General features: G+C 48.9%; 1 protein-coding gene across 5 annotated transcripts in view; it reads left to right on the top strand.

Annotated features, from left to right (window-relative positions):
• The window catches only part of ECT2 (epithelial cell transforming 2), a 719,104-nt gene that overhangs the window by 691,271 nt on the left and 6,518 nt on the right, over window positions 1-21,315 (top strand). For all 5 annotated transcript variants that reach the window (XM_063916272.1, XM_063916273.1, XM_063916269.1 and 2 more), the window contains 2 exons: window positions 7,544-7,651; window positions 7,939-8,085. In XM_063916272.1, the coding sequence (XP_063772342.1) occupies window positions 7,544-7,651; window positions 7,939-8,085 (255 nt within the window). The remainder of the gene's footprint in view (window positions 1-7,543; window positions 7,652-7,938; window positions 8,086-21,315) is intronic.

Below are 21,315 nucleotides of genomic sequence, written 5' to 3' on the forward strand. Positions count from 1 at the left end.
CATCAATTGGAAGAAACCATCCCTGATCCCTGCTTAGAGCATGGTGCATCTGGGAGCACTATTGGACACTCACAACCAGTGGTTGTTCCTGTCTCAGGAGAAAGTCCTGAAACTTCAGGACAGGATTCGTTGCTTCCTATCTGTCGGCAAGTGTCGATACATTCGGCGATGCAGGTGCTGGGCATCATGGCGTCAGCATTCGACATGGTGGAGTACGCTCGATTTCACTCTCGCCCTCTCCAGAGGCTGAATCTAGCCAAATGGGACGGCCTGCCTCACCGGATCAGGTCTCAAATGATCTCATTGACTCCGGAGGTCCGTCTGTCGCTGCTATGGTGGCTCCGGGACCAACTGTGCAGGGGCCGTCCGTTCTGGATATCCGACTGGGTCCTGTTGACGACAGATGCCAGTCTAAGAGGTTGGGGCGCGGTGCTGGAGCAACACTCCCTTCAGGGGCGGTGGACCAAGGAGGAGTCCCTCCTCTCGATCAATATTCTGGAGTTGCGGGCTGTCTTCAATGCCTTGAACCCAGCCCAGCATTTAATTCAGAACCGTCCTGTTCAAGTACAGTCGGACAACGCCACCACAGTGACTTACATAAATCATCAAGGCAGCACTCGAAGCTGCCTAGCAATGAAGGAAGTCTCACGGATTCTACAGTGGGCAGAACGCCATCTACCTGCCATATCGGCAATATTCATTCCGGGAGTCCTGAATTGGGATGCGGACTTTCTCAGTCGTCAACACGTGCATGCCGGCGAGTGGGGCCTCCATCCAGAAGTGTTTCAACTCCTAGTGGAAAGGTGGGGCCTTCCAGACGTAGATCTGATGGCGTCTCGACACAATCACAAGGTTCCGGTCTTCGGAGCAAGGACAAGGGATCCTCAAGCAGCATTCGTGGATGCGCTGGCGGTACCGTGGAGGTTTCGGCTGCCGTACGTGTTTCCTCTGGTGTCACTCCTGCCCAGGGTAATTCAGGAGTTCAAGCAAGAAAAGGGAATTCTGCTTCCAGCGTGGCCCAGACAGCACTGGTTCTCAGACCTGCAAGGCCTATCGTCAGAGCGTCCAATTCTACTTCCACAACGCCCAGACCTCCTTGTTCTGGGCCCCTGTGTCTACCAGGACCTAGCCCGGCTGTCTTTGACGGCGTGGCTCTTGAAGCTTCCGTCTTAAGGGCTAAAGGGTTTTTTGAGGCGGTCATTCAAACTATGTTGCGGGCCCAGAAACCGGCTTCGACTCGGATTTACCATAGGGTCTGGCATTCTTTGTTTGGTGCTCATCTGACGATTATGACGCTTCCAAGTTTAGTATAGCCAAGTTGTTGGCTTTTCTTCAGCAGGGCCTGGACTTAGGCCTGCGTCTGGCCTCCCTCAAGGTTCAAATATCTGCCTTGTCGGTGTGGTTTCAGAGAAAAATTGCGACCTTACCTGATGTGCATACCTTTACTCAGGGCGTGTTGCGTATCCATCCTCCCTATGTCCCGCCTGTGGCTCCTTGGGACTTGTCGGTGGTTTTGGAGGCGTAACAAGAGTCTCCGTTTGAACCTCTTGGTTCAGCTGACCTTAAGTGGCTTTCCCTTAAGGTGGTGTTTCTACTGGCTATTGCTTCAGCTAGAAGAGTGTCGGATTTGGGTGCCTTGTCCTGTAGTTCCCCATATCTGATATTTCACCGTGACCGGGCGGTTCTTAGGACTCGTCCCAGCTATCTACCTGAAGTGGTTTCTTCGTTCCACCTTAATCAGGAGATTGTAGTTCCGGCACTTGTTTCTCCTGATCTGTCTCCCAAAGTGCGGTCTTTGGATGTGGTACGGGCTCTCCGTATCTATGTGAAGAGAACTGCTCCTATTAGGAAATCCGATTCTCTCTTTGTTGTGTTTGGGTTTCACAAGCGGGGCTGGCGTGCTCACAAGCAAACTCTGGCCAGATGGATTAGAATGGTGATTGCACATGCTTATGTGAAGGCCGGTCTCTCTGCTACTGATCACATTAAGGCCCATTCTACTCTGTCTGTTGGACCTTCTTGGGCGGCCCAACGTGGTGCGACTCTTGAACAATTGTGCAAGGCGGCTACGTGGTCCTCTGTGAACACGTTCATAAGGTTCTATGCCTTCGATACTGCCGCTTCCCAGGATGCTTCCTTTGGACGCCGGGTTCTTGTGCCCGCTACAGTGCGTCCCCTCCCATATGGAACTGCTTTAGGACATCCCCATTGTCCATTCCTTGTGGAGCCCAGTGTACCCCGCAGCAGAAAATGAGTTTTATGGTAAGAACTTACCTTTGTTAAAACTCTTTCTGCAAGGTACACTGGGCTCCACAAGGCGCCCACCCTGACGCACTTAGCTTCTTTGGGTTGGTATGGCATTAGCCGCTGAGACTTCTCCTGTCGTGAGAGTGTGGTGTACGTGGCTACTAACCATTGTCGTCTCTTTTCCTGCTACTGCATTGGACTGGTTAACTAAAAACTGAGCTCCTGTGCAGGGAGGCGGGGTTATAGAGGAGGCGGCGCTATGCATTCTGGGAACAGTCAAAGCTTTTGAGCCTGTTGGTGCCTCGGATCAAGATCCTACTCTACACCCGATTGTTCATTCCTTGTGGAGCCCAGTGTACCTTGCAGAAAGAGTTTTAACAAAGGTAAGTTCTTACCATAAAACTCGTTATTTCCATAGTCATCCTCGTTATCAGTATGCATTTGCACAAGCGCTGTCCTTTGTGCAAGATATCCATCTGAAATCAGACGTATGTTTCTCTTGCATCCTAGAGGATGCTGGGGTCCACATTAGTACCATGGGGTATAGACGGGTCCCTTGGGAGCCATGGGCACTTTAAGAGTTTAATAGTGTGGGCTGGATCCTCACTCTATGCCCCTCCTTTCAGACTCTGTTTAGAAAATGTGCCCGGTGGAGCTGGTTACAGCTACGGGAGCCCCTAGGAGTTCTTTTAGGTTTTTTTTTTTTAAGAGTTAGTCACAGGCAGGCTGCTGGCAACAGCCTCCCTGCTACGTTCAAATCCATATACACTGCTACAGGCGTGGCGCTAAGGCCCACTATTGCTTGTGCATGGATTTCTAAAGTCATAGTAAAGTGGTCAGGCACATTACTAGAGGATTTAGACTCTCTGGATAGAAGTGACATTGAAATGTTTTTATGTCACATACAGGATTCTGCAGGTATTATGGTGGAGACGATGAAGGACCTTGGTCATCTGAATGCACGGACATCTTCCATGGCTGTCTCGGCACGCAGGGCACTCTGGCTGCGCCAATGGTTTGCGGATGCGGAATCCAAGAAGAGTGTGGAGAACCTACCCTTCACAGGTCAGGCTCTGTTTGGGGAAGCGTTGGATGCGTGGATTTTCACAGCAACCGTGGGTTAGTCAACCTTTCTTCCCTCAGCCACTCCGCCGACAATGAAATCTTATTCTACGTCTACTATGCAGTCCTTTCGACCGCAATGGTTTAAAAGTCCAAGCACTCTTCCGCTTTCTTCAGTGGTGGTCTGGGAAAAACCAGAAAACCTGCACCATCAGGTTCGCAGGAACAGAAGCCTGGTTGTTTTCTCAAAATCCTCAGCATGGCGGTGGACCTCCCAGCCTGGAGATCGGGCAGGTGGGAGCACTTCTAAGAAATTTCAGTCAGATCTGGGCGTCTTCAGGCCTGGACCCCTGGGTACAAGATATTGTGTCCCAGGGGTACAGACTGGAGTTTCAAGAACTCCCACCTCACAGATTTTTCAAATCAGGCTTAACAGCTGTGCTGACAGAAAGGGCTATCCTACAGAAAGCCATTCAAAAATTGGAAGAGGCAAGTGTCATTGTCCCAGTTCCACCTCATCTGTAAAACAAGGGTTACTACTCAAACCTCTTTGTGGTACCGAAACCGGACGGTTCGGTTAGACCGATATTGAACCTGAAATCTTTAAACCTCTACTTGAGGGAATTCAAGTTCACGATGGAGTCTCTGAGAGTGGTGATCTCGGGTTTGGAGGAGGGGGAATTTCTGGTATCCCTGGATATCAAGGATGCGTACCTCCACATTCCGATTTGGTCGCCTCATCAGGCTTATCTCAGATTTGCGCTGTTGGACTGTCACTATCCGTTCCAGGCACTACCATTTGGCCTATCCACGGCACTGAGGGTGTTCACCAAGGTCATGACAGAGATGATGCTACTCCTACGCAAGCAGGGTGTTAACATAATTCCGTATCTGGGCGATCTGCTGATAAAAGCATCTTCCAGGTAGAAGTTGTTGCAGAACATTGCTCTTGCAACTAGACTACTCCGGGATCACGGGTGGATCCTGAATCTTCCAAAGTCACATTTTGAGCCGACAAGGAGATTGTCTGTCCTAGGGATGATCCTCGACACGCAAGTGCAGAGGGTGTTTCTACCGGTGAAAAAAGCGTTGGTGATACAATCAATGGTCTGGGATGTCTTGAACCTGCCCTGGTATCGGTTCATCAGTGCATTCACCTTCTGGGGAAGATGGTTGCCTCCAACGAGGCTCTACAGTACGGAAGATTTCATGCACGGTCCTTCCAACTGGATCTCCTTAGCCAAGTGGTCGGGATCTCACCTGCACATGCACCAGAGGATACGTCTGTTGCCGAAAGCCAGGATTTCACTCCTATGGTGGCTACAAATGCCTCACCTTCTCGAGGACCGCAGGTTCGGGATTCAGAACTGGATCCTTCTAACCAGGATGCAAGTCTCAGAGGTTGGGGCGCAGTCACCCAAGGGGAATACTTCCAGGTAAGTGGTCAAGTCTGGAATCCATCCTCCCGATAAACATTCTGGAACTAAGAGACGTGTACAACGGACTTCAACAGGCGGCACATCTTCTACAACTGGGAAGCAGACTTCCTCAGCAGACACAATCTCCATCCAGGAGAGTGGGGCCTCCACCCCGAGGTGTTTGCAGAGTTGACAAGTCTTTAGGGCGTACCTCAAATAGACATGAGGGCCTCCCGCCTCAACAAGAAGCTTCGTAGGTACTGTTTCAGGCCGAGAAACCCACAGGCAGTGGCGGTGGATGCACTGGTGTCTCCGTGGTTCTTCCAGTCGGTGTATGTGTTCCCTCCACTTCCACTCATTCTAAAGATTTTCAAACTTACAAAAAGAACAAGAGTTCAGGTGATTCTCATTGCTCTGGACTGGCCAAGAAGAGCTTGGAACGCGGATCTTCTGGAATTACTGCTGGAAGATCTGAGTCCTCTTCATCTTCGAGAGGACCTTCTGCAGCAGGGTCCGATCGCTTATCAAGACTTACCACGACTATGTTTGACGGCATGGAGGTGAACGCCAGATCTTAGCTCGGAAGGGCATTCCGAACAAGGTTATTCCTGCCCTGATCCAGGCTAGGAAAGGAGTAACGTCTAACCATTACCATCGCATTTGGAAAAAGTATGCATCTTGGTGTGAATCCAAGTAGTTTCCTACGGTGGAGTTTCAACTTGGGTGGTTTCTCCTCTTCCTGCAAGCAGGTGTGGATGTGGGCCTACGTTTGGACTCCATAAGGGTCCAGATTTCAACCTAGTCCATTTTCTTCCAGAAACAATTGGCTTTCCTCCCTGAGATTCAGACTTTTTTGATAGGGCTTCTGCAAACCCAACCTCCCTTTTGTACCTCCTACTGCACCTTGGAATCTTAACGTGGTGTTGCAGTTCCTGCAATCGGATTATCTCGAGCCTTTACAGGAGGTTGATGTCAAGTTTCTCACTTGGAAGGCAGTCACACTGTTGGCATTAGCATCTGCTAGACGTGTGTCTTGAATTGGGGGATTTGTCCTGCAAAAGCCCCTTCTTGATTTTCCATGACGGTAGAGATGAGCTCAGGACGCGTCAGCAGTTTCTTCCAAAGGTTGTCGGCTTTTTATATCAACCAACCTATTGTGGTGCCAGTGGCTACTGGCTCCTCAATTACCTCAAAGTCCCTTGGATGTTGTGAGGGTTTTGAGGATTTGTGAAGAGAACTTCTCGTCACAAGTCGGACTCTTTTCCTTTATGATCCCAACAAGATTGGGTGTCCTGCTTCTAAGCAGAAGGTGTCTCGCTGGATCAGGTTCACTATCCAGCATGCTTATTCTACGTCAGGATTGCCATGTCCAGAATCTGTTAAGGCCCACTCTACTCGCAAGGTGGGTTCTTCCTGGGCGGCTGCTCAGGGTGTCTCGGCTTTACAGCTTGGCCGAGCGGCTACTTGGTCAGGGTTGAACACGTTTGCTGAGTTTTACAGGTTCGATACTTTGGCCTCTGAGGACCTAAAGTTTGGTCTCTCGGTTCTGCAGGAGCCTCCGCTCTCCCTCCCGTACTGGGAGCTTTGGTACATCCCCATGGTACTAATGTGGACCCCAGCATCCTCTAGGACGTAAGAGAAAATCCTTTTCTCGTAGTCCGTAGAGGATGCTGGGTGCTCGCCCAGCGCTTCGTTCTCCTGCAGTTGTTACTTGGTTCGGTACTACCTTGTTTCTTGGTTAAGTACTGTTGTTCAGCTGTTGCTGAAATGTTCAAGCTGGTTAGCTTGGTTTGCCTTGTTATGTGTGAGCTGGTGTGAATCTCAACACTATCTGTGTATTTCCTTCTCTCGAAGTATGTCCAACTCCTCGGGCACAGTTTCTAGACTGAGTCTGGTAGGAGGGGCATAGAGGGAGGAGCCAGCCAACACTATTAAACTCCTATTGCCCATGGCTCTCAAGTGACCCGTCTATACCCTATGGTACTAATGTGCATGCTCTACGGACTACGAGAAAAGGATTTACCGGTAGGTAATTAAAATTCTATTTTACAACGCACCAAAGCCAGCAATTCCATCTGCAAGCCCTTACTTATCACCTGCACTCCCTTCATTATCATGTTACTGCCATTCAGCTGCAAGTGGCGATAAGACAGTTGCGTATGACTATGAATCACCTGTAGATGTGTGTGTGCTTGGCTACAGTGTATGCGTAGTGCTATAATTTGCACGATCCATCCGCATAATGAACTTGTGTGCAACACTGAATCGGCTAACTGTATGCGCTTAAAATACCACCCTTCGGGATCCTGGTGTTCGCAATACCGATGAAATCCCGACAGGGGTACAATGCCGTTGCTGGCGAGGTAGGTGATTCTCCCTCTGTGGGTGACAATGCACGCCCAGCTGACGGCATTCTGCTGGATGGGATGCCGCTGTCTGTATAGTGACAATCGCCATCTTGTTTGCCGGAATCCCAAACTGATCCCCAGCCAACAGTATGTATATCCTCTTCAAGTTGTAATGTAGTCAAAAATGACAGATCACATAATCAGCTACTGAACAAGTAAAACATGTTGTTGAAATATTTGACTTGTATTTATCTTCACTTGGTTTAAGTGTGTGTTTTGTTTTTTTTTGTCATGTAGGGTTTCTAACATTTCCTCTTGCAGCTTTGTGGGTTCCCACATGATGGCAGTGTAGGTTTAAAAATGATCTCTTACACTTATCTAATCTTCAGCCTAAGCTCTTGTTTCTGCCGGTTCCTTTTCCAGTAGCAACCAAACTAATTTTGTGTACGTTTCTGTTTTTTTGGGTAGGAAAATTTGATTTATACTACAGATCCTGACTCATTAGAGATAAACACAAAGGATGTGGATAGTACTTTGAGTAGAGCATCAAGGGCCATAAAGAAAACCTCCAAGAAAGTATGTGCACACGCTATTGATTTTTTGTTTGGGTTTTTTTTATTGACAAAAGTTTATCTATTTTCTTCTGATCTATAATCTGAAAATGAAGGCTTGCATTTCTTTTGCACACACTAATTTCTCGATTAATATTCAAAACACAAGTTTTTGCTGTTATAATAAAAATAAACAAATAGTACTGTATATGTGGACATTATCTGTAAATCTGTGTATATATGTGCGATATGTATACAGTAATGTGCAGATGGTTTATCTTTCAGAACTATTTATTTTCTATTATTCTGTAGGTCACAAGAGCTTTTTCATTCTCCAAAACACCAAAGAGAGCCCTGCAGAGGGCGCTCATGGTACATAATACTCCAGATGGACGGAGTCCTGGTCCAAGCACAGAGGGATTTGCAAGCTGTCGCATGCCAAGTACCACTTCTCTAGCAGTGAGTAGAGCACATTTCATTCTTAACCTTCTGTGTAAAAAGAGGATTTTGGTACTTACCGATAAATCCATTTCTCTGAATCCTCTAGGGTACACTGGAGCATCCTTAGACATTAGGGGTGTGAAGCTTGCAACTGGAGGTGTGGCACAATCTAAAATTAGCATTGTCTGCACAGCCGGTTCCTCCCCCTTCACATCCCTCCTCCCTCAGTTTGGAAAATTTGACTGAGAGAATAGGACATGACACTATAGCACCTGGCGAGGAACCGAACCGTACAACCTATCAAACAGCCCCCAAGAAACTCTTAACTGAAAAACTAACGCTGTTTGTACAAACTTTGTGAACAGGAAATTTGAACGCAGCAGGTTGACAGCACCGAGGCGGGCGTCCAGTGTCCCCTAGAGGATTCAGAGAAATGGATTTATCGGTAAGTACCAAAATCCTCTTTTCTCTTTCATCCACTAGGGGACACTGGAGCATCCTTAGACATTAGGGGACGTCCCAAAGTTATCCCCCAGGGAGGGAGTGCTGTCGGTGGCCTGCAAAATGAAACGTCCGAACTTAGAGTCCCTGGACGCAAAGGTATCAAACCTGTAAAAATTCCGCGAACATGTGGGCTGAGGACCACGTTGCTGCTCTGCAAAGTTGATTAGTGGAAACACCACTGGCCGGAGCCCATGAGGCACCCACTCTGAACCGGAAACTGTTCACCACAGGAACGATAGGCCTGCCGAATGGTAAATCTAATCCAGCTAGACAAAAATTGCTTAGATGCTGGCCAACCCTTCTTTGGCCCATCATAAAGACAAACAAAAGGTCCGACTCTCTGAAGGACAACGTAACTTGGACGCATATCCGTAACACGACTCCATCTGCGAGACCCTGGAATTACGGTACCACAATTGGCTGGGTTACGCAAAACCACAAAACAACCTTAGGAAGGGAAGCTGCTCATGTACGGAGTTCTGCCCTATCCTCATGAAAACTTAAAAAAGGACTCTTACTTGATAAGGCTCCCAACCCAGAAACCTGCCTGGCTGGAGCCAAGGCAAGCATTAATGTGGTCGTCCAAGAGAGATATTTCAGGTCTGTTCTTGCTAATGGCTCAAAAGTTGGATAACAAAAATTCCAACCCCAAATTTAAGCTCCAAGGCGCAGTAAGAGGACGAAAAAGGGTTGGATCCCCAGTACCCCTTGTAAAAGGGTTTGAACCTCTGGTAAGGAAACTAACCGCTGTTGAAATAGGATGGGGAGAACCGAAACTTGACCCCTCAGAGAGCCCAATCTCAGTCCTACCCCCAGACCTGGCTAAAGGAAAAATAGAAGTCTGGATAAGTGGAAGTTCGTTGAATTCCACCCCCGCCCTTGAAACCAGTCCAAGTACCTCCTCCAACTCCTGTAGTAGTGTATGGCTGTGACCGGCTTCCTAGCGGCAATCATCGTAAGAATGGCCGTTCTTGGTCTCCCTTTGTTTCGTAAGATCCAGGTTTCAATAGCCACGCCGTTAAACGCAGCCTGTTCAGGTCTGTGTTGGAACGGTCCATGAGATAGCAGGTCCTCTCTCTGAGGTGACCTTCAAGGATCTTGCGTTAGTAACCAACGCCGGTCTGAGTACCAACTCCTGCGGGGCCAATCAGGTGCGATTAGAATCGCCGACACTCATTCTCGTTTCAACCCTTTTCAGAACCCTTGGTATGAGTTGGAAAGGTGGAACAATGTAAACCAACCTGTAACACCAAGGAAGTGTTAATGTGTCCACTCCTTCTGCTGCTGGATCTTGTTCTGGACACATATCTGGGCAGCTGATGGTATTGCCGAGACGCCATTAGGTCGACTTGTGGTAGACCCCATCTCCTTACCACCCTGTCGAAAATCAGTCGATGGAGGCACCACTCTCCCGGATGTATGTGACTGAATGAATCCGCTTCCCAGTTCTCCACACCTGAAACGAACCTGCTGAGAGGATAATGTCTCGCCTTTCTGCCCCAAACAAGATCTTTGTGGCTTCCTTTAAAGCCATCCCGCTCCTTGTTCCTCCTTGACTGTTTACGTATGCCGTCGTCGTGACATTGTCCGACTGCAACCTTACGTGTTGACCCATGACTTGTCCTTTGGCCAAGAAAAGCGCATTGTAAAACTGCTCTCAGTTCGAGAATGTGTATGGGTAGGTTGCTCTTTAGTAGCGTCCATCTGCTCTGAAACTAATGTTCCTCCAAGACTGCACCCCAACCTCTGAGACTGGCGTCTGTTGTCAGGATCCTCCAATCCCAAATGCCGAATATCTTGACTGCTGTGAGATTCCTGTGACCTTGCTCCCTGAGCAATAAGGTTCATCTGTAATGGTCGGGAATGAAGTCTGCCGTACTGGAAAGCTTCGAAAGACGCCACCACCTTCCCGAGAATTTCCACACAGAGGTGTAGAGAGACCACTTGTGACCTCAGTACCTGAGTCACTAATCCCTGTAGGTCCTGGACCTTGTTCTTTGGTAGGAATACCCTCAATGGTACCGTGTCCAAGATGAGACCGAGGAACTGAATCCATTCAGTTGGCGTGACGTTGGACCTCTGGAAATTCACAATCCACCCATGTTGAATGAGCAATGGATGAGATGTCTGAACATCCCTGATCATCTGTTCTGGAGAGGATGCCTTGATTAGCATGTCGTCTAGATAAGGACTGATCATGACTCTGAACAGTTCTGATTCTGCAACCATGTATGCCATGAACATCGGTAAAGATTCTAGGGTGGTTGATAGACTGAACGGCAAGGCCCTGAATTGTTAGCAATCCATAAGCAGTACGAACCTTAAGTAAGCCTGGTGAGGGGCCCAGATTGGGATATGCAGATATGCATGTTCTAAGCCTGCAATGATCGACTGGATTGATTCCAGCTTGAATTAATTAGACACTTAGAGACCGGTTTAACATTTTTAAATTGAGTATCGGCCTGACCGTCCCGTCTGACTTGGGCATGACAAAAAGATTGGAATAGAGAACCGTTCCTCTCTGAGAGGCGTCCACCGAAATAATGACCTCTGACCGTAGCAATTTTTCAATTGCTGGCAGTAGCGCTTATGCTGTCTGAGGGCACCGAGGCAATCTCCAGACTTTCGTCCACCAAGGTGGATCTCAGGTGAGCCGGGAGACCGTCACGGTCTTGTCAGCAGGTTTAAACCCTGCTTTCTGGCTGCTGCATGTGAGCGGCCTCTACCTCTGCCCCCACGTACTTGTGTACCGAAACCTCTTCCTCGGGCTCGCAAAGACTGAGATTTAAAGGAGTTACACGCTAGTCCCGAATAAGCTCTCCTAACCTGTGGAGTGGCTCTTGTATAAGGAGTAGGCAGAAAAGTGGACATCCTTGCTGTAGCTTGTGAAATCCACTTGTTCAATACTGGACCGAAAAGCATATCACCCTCAAAGGGGATGGATTCTACCGCCCCTTGGTGCCAGAGTCTCCACGCCGTTCTCTGTCCGTCTAGCCAATATGGCTGATGCAGAGATGCGCGATGCTATATCCCTAGGGGCTTGACACAAGTATGAAGCTGAGCTGATTCTCGAATGTGCTCCGCCAGTTGGGTAATTTCTTCCAAGCCATTTTCCCCCTAAATAGCCTGTACTATGCGTCCAGACCATGCTCCCATGGCCTTGTTAACCCAAGCGCAGACGACCGTAGGTCTCTGTGTTGCACCTGCTAAAGAAAACAAAAATTTACTTTAAAGCTGTGTCAACCTCTTACAACCTCTTAGTCGTTACGGTAGGTAACGGTAAGATTGTCTTTGACAACCTTCCTAGGAAAACATCCACTACCGGCGGAATCTCCTACTTATCCATTACACCCTTAGGTAGGGGATAAGTTACTGGAAACCCCATTTGGAAATTGAAAGCGTTTGGCAGGTTGTTTCCAAACCTCCTCCATTTGAGACTGGAGGGATTTAGGAATAGGAAACGCTGCTGAACGCGGCCTTTGGGACTCGAACAATTCGAATCTACTGGCTCCATTACTTATTCTACCTTTAAAGTTTAGGATCTCAGTTTGTTTTGATTAAAGAAACAAGACCCGAGATAGCCGTGTCCTCTTCTGGAAGATTGGCGACTAGGTTAGATTCAATTACCTCACCTTTCGTATCAATGACCAGACCCTCTTCCGTTTCTGCTTCCGGTACAAGAGGAAGAGGCCTTTTAACCACCCTGCACATTGTTACTGCTTGTGCGGGAGGCGTTAACCTGATGAGAAATTCTTCCATCGTTTCTGAGAATCCCGCAGCACTGATTGATGCGTGAGGGATTCCGCCATCTCATTGGAGATTCTATCTACAAGGTTATCCTTGACCTAGACATAGCACTGCTCCCAGGTGGAGCGTCCTTGTCTAAGCCGGTATAGCACACCCCGGAGCTGTCATCCGCGTGCTCTTCTTGGTACATTACGTACAAACATAACAGGTCTTTGCTTTATACCTGTCATTTAAACCCCCTACCAGGGTATTTCACGGCGCTTTCACCCTTTAAATTAGGAAGAGAAAGGTTGTGATAGATGACGGAAGCAAAGTTATCGGATCTGGCTGGAATTACTGTTCCCTGTTCCCTCCTTTATATAGAAACCAGAAGAGGACAAAAATAAATAAATTTTCTCTGACGTCCTAAGTGGATGCTCGGACTCCGTAAGGACCATGGGGAGTAGCGGCTCCGCAGGAGACTGGGCACAACTAAGAAAGCTTTAGGACTAACTGGTGTGCACTGGCTCCTCCCACTATGACCCTCCTCCAGACCTCCGTTAGAATCTTGTGCCCGGCTGAGCTGGATGCACACTAGGGGCTCTCCTGAGCTCCTAGAGAGAAAGTATATTTTAGGTTTTTTATTTTACAGTGAGATCTGCTGGCAACAGACTCACTGCAGCGAGGGACTAAGGGGAGAAGAAGCGAACCTACCTAACTGGTGGTAGCTTGGGCTTCTTAGGCTACTGGACACCATTAGCTCCAGAGGGATCGACCGCATGGAACCGGCCTTGATGTTCGGTCCCGGAGCCGCGCCGCCGGCCCCCTTACAGAGCCAGAAGCAAGAAGTGATCCGGAAAATCGGCGGCAGAAGACTCCTGTCTTCAACAAGGTAGCGCACAGCACTGCAGCTGTGCGCCATTGCTCCTCATGCACACCTCACACTGCGGTCACTGATGGGTGCAGGGCGCTGGGGGGGGGGGGGCGCCCTGAGCAGCAATATAAACACCTTGTATGGCAAAATCATCACAATATATAGCCCCAGAGGCTATATATGTGATAAATTACCCCTGCCAGAATTCCTGAAAAAAGCGGGAGAAGTCCGCGAAAAAGGGGTGGAGCTATCTCCCTCAGCACACTGGCGCCATTTCTCCCTCACAGCTCCGCTGGAAGGAAGCTCCCTGGCTCTCCCCTGCAGTCTACACTACAGAAGGGTAAAAAAGAGAGGGGGGGGCACTAAATTTAGGCGCAATATACATATATAGCAGCTATAAGGGGATATAATTTAGTTAATCCCTGTATTATATAGCGCTCTGGTGTGTGCTGGCATACTCTCTCTCTGTCTCCCCAAAGGGCTTTGTGGGGTCCTGTCTCCTGTCAGAGCATTCCCTGTGTGTGTGCGGTGTGTCGGTACGGCTGTGTCGACATGTTTGAAGAGGAGGCTTATGTGGAGGCGGAGCAGATGCCTATAAATGTGTTGTCACCCCCTGCGGGGCAGACACCTGAGTGGATGGACTTGTGGAAGGAATTACGTGAAAGTGTCGACTCCTTACATAAAAAATTTGATGACATGCCAAATGCGGGACAGCCGGCTTCTCAGCTCGTGCCTGCCCAGACGTCTCAAAGGCCATCAGGGGCTCTAAAACGCCCGCTACCTCAGATGGCAGACACAGATGTCGACACGGATACTGATACCAGTGTCGACGACGAAGAGACTAATGTAATGTCCAATAGGGCCACTCGTTACATGATTGAGGCAATGAAAAATGTTTTACACATTTCTGATGTGACCCCAGGTACCACAGAAAAGGGTATTATGTTTGGAGAGAAAAAACTACCAGTAGTTTTTCCCCCTTCTAAAGAATTAAATGAGGTGTGTGAAGTAGCGTGGGCTTGCCCAGATAAAAAATTGGTAATTTCTAAAAAGTTACTAATGGCGTACCCTTTCCTGCCAGAGGATAGGTCACGTTGGGAAACACCCCCTAGGGTGGATAAAGCGCTTACACGCTTATCAAAAAAGGTGGCACTACCGTCTCCGGATACGGCCGCCCTAAAGGAACCTGCTGATAGAAAGCAGGAGGCTCTCCTGAAGGCTATATATACACACACTGGTATTATACTGAGACCAGCTATTGCTTCAGCATGGATGTGCAGTGCTGTAGCTGCGTGGTCAGATTCCCTGTCAGAAAACATTGACACCCTAGACAGGGACACTATATTGCTAAACATAGAGCATATTAAAGACGCTGTCTTATACATGAGAGATGCACAGAGGGATATTTGCCGGCTGGCATCTAAAATAAGTGCACTGTCTATTTCTGCCAGGAGAAGGGTTATGGACTCGGCAGTGGACAGATGATGCAGATTCTAAAAGGCACATGGAAGTTTTGCCTTATAAGGGTGAGGAGTTGTTCGGGGATGGTCTTTCAGACCTAGTGTCCACAGCAATGGCTGGGAAGTCAGCATTTTTACCACATGTCCCCTCACAACCAAAGAAAGCACCGTATTATCAGGTACAGTCCTTTCGTCCCCAAAAGAGCAGGCGGGGTAGAGGCGCGTCCTTTCTGTCCAGAGGCAGAGGTAGGGGGAAAAAGCTGCAGCATACAGCCAGTTCCCAGGAACAAAAGTCCTCCCCGCTTCTTCTTCTAAGTCCGCCGCATGACGCTGGGGCTCAACAGGCGGAGCCAGGTACGGTGGGGGCCCGTCTCAAAAACTTCAGCAATCAGTGGGCTCGCTCACAAGTAGATCCCTGGATCCTTCAAGTGGTATCTCAGGGGTACAGGCTGGAATTCGAGACATTTCCCCCCCGCCGTTTCCTCAAATCTGCCTTGCCAACAACTCCCTCAGGCAGGGAGGCTGTGATAGAGGCAATTCACAAGCTGTATTCCCAGCAGGTGATAGTCAAGGTGCCCCTACTTCAACAAGGACGGGGTTACTATTCCACAATGTTTGTGGTACCGAAACCGGACGGTTCGGTGAGACCCATTTTAAATTTGAAATCCTTGAACACATGTATAAAAAAATTCAAGTTCAAGATGGAATCGCTCAGGGCGGTTATTGCAAGCCTGGAAGAGGGGGATTACATGGTATCACTGGACATCAAGGATGCTTACCTGCATGTCCCCATTTACCATCCTCACCAGGAGTACCTCAGATTTGTGGTACAGGATTGCCATTACCAATTCCAGACGTTGCCGTTCGGCCTGTCCACGGCACCGAGGGTATTTACCAAGGTAATGGCCGAAATGATGATACTCCTTCGAAAAAAGGGAGTTTTAATTATCCCATACTTGGACGATCTCCTGATAAAGGCGAGGTCCAGGGAGCAGTTGTTGGTCGGCGTAGCACTATCTCAGGAGGTGCTACACCAGCACGGTTGGATTCTAAATATTCCAAAGTCACAGCTGGTTCCTGCGACACGTCTACTGTTCCTGGGGATGATTCTGGACACAGTCCAGAAAAAAGTGTTTCTCCCAGAGGAGAATGCCAAGGAGCTGTCATCTCTAGTCAGGCCTCCTGAAACCAAAACAGGTGTCGGTGCATCACTGCACGCGAGTCTAGGGAAAGATGGTAGCTTCCTACGAAGCAATTCCATTCGGCAGGTTCCATGCCAGAACTTTTCAGTGGGACCTGTTGGACAAGTGGTCCGGATCGCATCTTCAGATGCATCGGTTGATAACCCTGTCTTCAAGGACCAGGGTATCTCTGCTGTGGTGGCTGCAAAGTGCTCATCTTCTAGAGGGCAGCAGGTTCGGCATACAGGACTGGGTCCTGGTGACCACGGATGCCAGCCTTCGAGGCTGGGGGGCAGTCACACAGGGAAGAAACTTCCAAGGACTTTGGTCAAGTCAGGAGACTTCCCTACACACAAATGTTCTGGAACTGAGGGCCATTTACAATGCCCTAAGTCAGGCAAAACCCCTGCTTCAAAACCAGCCGGTTCTGATCCAGTCAGAACATCACGGCAGTCGCCCATGTAAACCGACAGGGCGGCACAAGAAGCAGGGCGGCGATGGCAGAAGCCACAAGGATTCTCCGATGGGCGGAAAGTCACATGTTAGCACTGTCAGCAGTGTTCATTCCGGGAGTGGACAACTGGGAAGCAGACTTCCTCAGCAGGCACGACCTCCACCCGGGAGAGTGGGGACTTCATCCAGAAGTCTTCCAACTGATTGTAAACCGTTGGGAAAGGCCACAGGTGGACATGATGGCGTCCCGCCTAAACAAAAAGCTAGAAAAATATTGCGCCAGGTCAAGGGACCCTCAGGCAATAGCTGTAGACGCTCTAGTGACACCGTGGGTGTACCGGTCGGTTTATGTGTTCCCCCCTCTTCCTCTCATACCCAAGGTACTGAGGATAATAAGGAAAAGAGGAGTAAGAACTATACTCATTGTTCCGGATTGGCCAAGAAGAGCTTGGTACCCGGAACTTCAAGAATTGATCTCAGAGGACCCATGGCCTCTGCCGCTCAGACAGGACCTGCTGCTGCAGGGGCCCTGTCTGTTCCAAGACTTACCGTGGCTGCGTTTGACGGCATGGCGGTTGAACACCGGATCCTAAAAGAAAATGGTATTCCGTAGGAAGTCATTCCTACGCTCATTAAAGCTAGAAAAGATGTAACCGTACAACATTATCACCGCATATGGCGAAAATATGTTGCGTGGTGTGAGGCCAGGAAGGCCCCAACGGAGGAATTTCAGCTGGGTCGATTTCTGCACTTCCTACAGTCAGGGGTGACTATGGGCCTAAAACTAGGTTCCATTAAGGTCCAGATTTCGGCTCTGTCGATTTTCTTCCAAAAAGAACTGGCTTCACTGCCTGAAGTTCAGACATTTGTTAAGGGAGTGCTGCATATTCAGCTTCCTTTTGTGCCTCCAGTGGCACCGTGGGACCTCAACGTGGTATTGGGTTTCCTGAAGTCACATTGGTTTGAGCCACTTAAAACCGTGGATTTAAAATATCTCACGTGGAAAGTGGTCATGCTTTTGGCCTTGGCTTCGGCTAGGCGAGTGTCAGAATTGGCGGCTTTGTCATGTAAAAGCCCCTATTTGATTTTCCATATGGATAGGGCAGAATTGAGGACTCGTCCCCAGTTTCTCCCTAAGGTGGTATCAGCTTTTCACTTGAACCAACCTATTGTTGTGCCTGCGGCTACTAGGGACTTGGAGGACTCCAAGTTACTGGACGTAGTCAGGGCCTTGAAAATTTATGTTTCCAGGACAGCTGGAGTCAGGAAGACTGACTCGCTATTTATCCTGTATGCACCCAACAAACTGGGTGCTCCTGCTTCGAAGCAGACTATTGCTCGCTGGATTTGTAGCACAATTCAGCTTGCGCATTCTGCGGCTGGCCTGCCGCAGCCTAAATCTGTAAAAGCCCATTCCACGAGGAAAGTGGGCTCTTCTTGGGCGGCTGCCCGAGGGGTCTCGGCTTTACAACTTTGCCGAGCTTCTACTTGGTCAGGGGCAAACACGTTTGCAAAATTCTACAAATTTGATACCCTGGCTGAGGAGGACCTTGAGTTCTCTCATTCGGTGCTGCAGAGTCATCCGCACTCTCCCGCCCGTTTGGGAGCTTTGGTATAATCCCCATGGTCCTTACGGAGTTCCCAGCATCCACTTAGGACGTCAGAGAAAATAAGATTTTACTCACCAGTTAATCTATTTCTCGTAGTCCGTAGTGGATGCTGGGCGCCTGTCCCAAGTGCGGACTGTCTGCAATACTTGTATATAGTTATTGTTAACTAGAGGGTTATTGTTGAGCCATCTGTTGAGAGGCTCTGTTATGTTCATACTGTTAACTGGGTATAATATCACGAGTTATACGGTGTGATTGGTGTGGCTGGTATGAGTTTTACCCGGGATTCAAAATCCTTCCTTATTGTGTCAGCTCTTCCGGGCACAGTATCCTAACTGAGGTCTGGAGGAGGGTCATAGTGGGAGGAGCCAGTGCACACCAGTTAGTCCTAAAGCTTTCTTAGTTGTGCCCAGTCTCCTGCGGAGCCGCTATTCCCCATGGAACTTACGGAGTCCCAGCATCCACTACGGACTACGAGAAATAGATTTACCGGTGAGTAAAATCTTATTATAAATAAATAAATTAAAACACCAGCCGACATGCAACCCCCACACCTCAACTGTAACTCGGCTACGATGATAGAGTTGGTATTCGCTGCTTCCTTGTATTTTCTTCAGGATCTTTTATAATAGAAGTCCTTTGAAAATATAAATAGTATGGTAGAATTATTTTGATCAGGATCTTTTTTATTTTTGGATTGTGGGAGGACACCGGAGTACCCAGAGGAAACCCACACAAATACGGGGAGAATATACAAACTCCACACAGTTAGGTCGGTGTTGTGAGGCAGGAATGTTAACCATTACACCATCCACATTTCTGAATATATGCTGTCACCAGTAGAGGGAGCTAGTGCTACACATGAAACGTCCTCTTGATATTTATACGAGGTGGAGGGTTAACCCTTCCCCGTAGATGGCGCCAGGTAGGAATAATTAAAATGTCCGACACTGAACAATTTCACTTCATATTTTCTTAAGGCTATCTGTACTAGCCAGCGCTCTTCTGTTCTAAGGCTATAATTTAAATAATCTGGGGAGGCGCGCTGATGTGTGCTGAGCGGCCTCCTTACTGTAGTGTACTTGAACCCGGGCCTTTACGGGTTTTGTGTGCTGAGCCACACAGTCCCATTACCCCTCACGCGGCTGAAGGATCTTCTCAGCCGCGCGGAAAACTGCAGCATCTACGGCGCGCGCGCTACGGGACCACTTCTCACCAAGTCCCGTAGCGGCGCTACTCCGTGTCTCCACAACGCGGCTCTCTCCTTGGGCGTTACACGCTACGGGACCCCTCGCACCAAGTCCCGTAGCGGCGCTTCTGTCTCCTTGGTGACTTGGTGACATCTGATCACGAACCTGCACTTCCTTTAATAGACCCGCCACGGCCGCCGGAGATGCAGGAGGGACACAGGAGAGGCGCGCGCTGTGCGCTCCGTGTCCCTCCTTCAGAAGACAGCGCGGGATCGACGGAGGGGTAAGTAACAGGCACTGGGGGAGGGGGCATATCTGGCAGCATGAGTGGCATATCTGGCAGCGTGAGGGCATATCTGGCAGCGTGAGGGCATATCTGGCACTGTGGGGCATATGTGGCAGCATGAGGGGCATATCTGGCAGCATGAGGGCATATCTGGCACTGTGGGGCATATGTGGCAGCATGAGGGCATATCTGGCACTGTGGGGCATATTTGGCAGCATGAGGGCATATCTGGCACATCAGGCACTGTGGGGCATATCTGGCAGTATGAGGGCATATCTGGCAGTATAAGGGCATATCTGGCACTGAGGGCTGTGTACGGCTAGAGCTGCATTTCCCACCCTAGGCTTATACTCGAGTCAATAAGTTTTCCCAGGTTTTTGTGGTAGAATTAGGTGCCTCGGCTTATATTCGGGTCGATTTTATACTCGAGTATATACGGTAATTTAATCTGCATGGAGCAGGAGCTCCTTTTGTGCTTGTACCTCCTCGGCACAATTTTCCAAACTGAGGGAGGAGGGATGTGAAGGGGGAGGAACCTGCTGTGCAGACAATGCTAATTTTAGATTGTGCCACACCTCCGGTTGCAAGCTTCACACCCCTAATGTCTAAGGATGCTCCAGTGTCCCCTAGTGGATGAAAGAGAAATAGTCCTTCCCTTACTACCATAATCAGCATTTTACATCTTCTAAAATGGTCCCTCTTGTAATTAAATAGTTCTATATGGAGATTATGTAGGGTGATATAGAATAGCAAGAAAAAATAGTCCTGTTCAAGTTCTTTGATTATATCTTCATCGTAGCAGACATTTTTGGTGGGATTGATGTCAGGTCCTATGAGTTATGTTGTAATTTTGATTTAATTTCTCTTACGTCCTAGGGGATACTGGGAATTGATTTAGTACCATGGGGTATAGACTGGTCCACCAGGAGCAATGGGCACTATAGAAGTTTGTGTGTTCTGGCTCCTCCCTCTATGCCCATCCTACCAGAAAATGTGCACCACACCCCACCCAGAGTTAATGGTGCCGACGCTAGCTCCTGAGGGAACAATTTGCAAGGCCCACCACGGCGAGCATACACTCCCACAGCACGCCGCCACCCCTAACAGAGCCAGAAGAACGGTGAGTACTAAGCCGGCGTCCCGGTTAGCGGATCGCCGGCCATTATGGCGGCTTGAGGGTACGGAGACGCACGGCTTCTAAATGGGGCAAACTGAGTCTCCTAAGTACACTATGGTGTACACAGTACCCAGACTGGCACTACAGCAATAAAAAGGGACTTACTCCATTTTATGCACACAAGACACATAAAGCCAGTATAATGAAGAGCGGGAAGACCGCGCGCCATTGAAGGGGCGGGGCTTCACTATGAGCGGATCCAGCAGCTCACAAGCGCCATTTTCCCTACTGCAGCTGACACAGACGCTGACTGACAGGGAAGCGCAGATCTTCTGGAAAGCCTCCAGTTTGCCTCAACGGTACCAGGGAGTTAAAGCAGGGGGTGAGCGATTTCTAGTGTACGAAGTCCCTAATCGAGGTACTTAGTCTGAGACCTAGCTAAGCTTGGCATTAGCGATAAGGGCACCGTGTGCTGGTTCCATACTCTCTCTGGAAGTGCTCTTTGTGGGTTAATTGTGTTTTTGAACTTTTCCTGTGTGAGTGCTGTCACTACTGCAGTATGTCAGGCAAAGAGTATGTTTCATGTAAGCCACAGTGTTCCTCTTCTCCAGGGGATTCACTAGTGTCTACTCGGTGTAGTATCCCTTCCCAGGCTAGTGGGGCAGAACCAGCATGGCTGGACTCCATTAGGGGAATGATTTCCACCATTTCTACAAAATTATCTCGTATTGAGAAAGAGACTCAATACTTAAGGCAGTCTATGGATGACTTTATAAAAAAGGACTCCGTACCCCGACCAGTCCTCTACCATTTGTCTGCAAAAGCGTACTTTGGCCCATATACTGCA

This window comes from Pseudophryne corroboree, chromosome 4 (assembly GCF_028390025.1).
Source record: "Pseudophryne corroboree isolate aPseCor3 chromosome 4, aPseCor3.hap2, whole genome shotgun sequence".
NCBI classification, from domain to species: Eukaryota; Metazoa; Chordata; class Amphibia; order Anura; family Myobatrachidae; genus Pseudophryne; species Pseudophryne corroboree.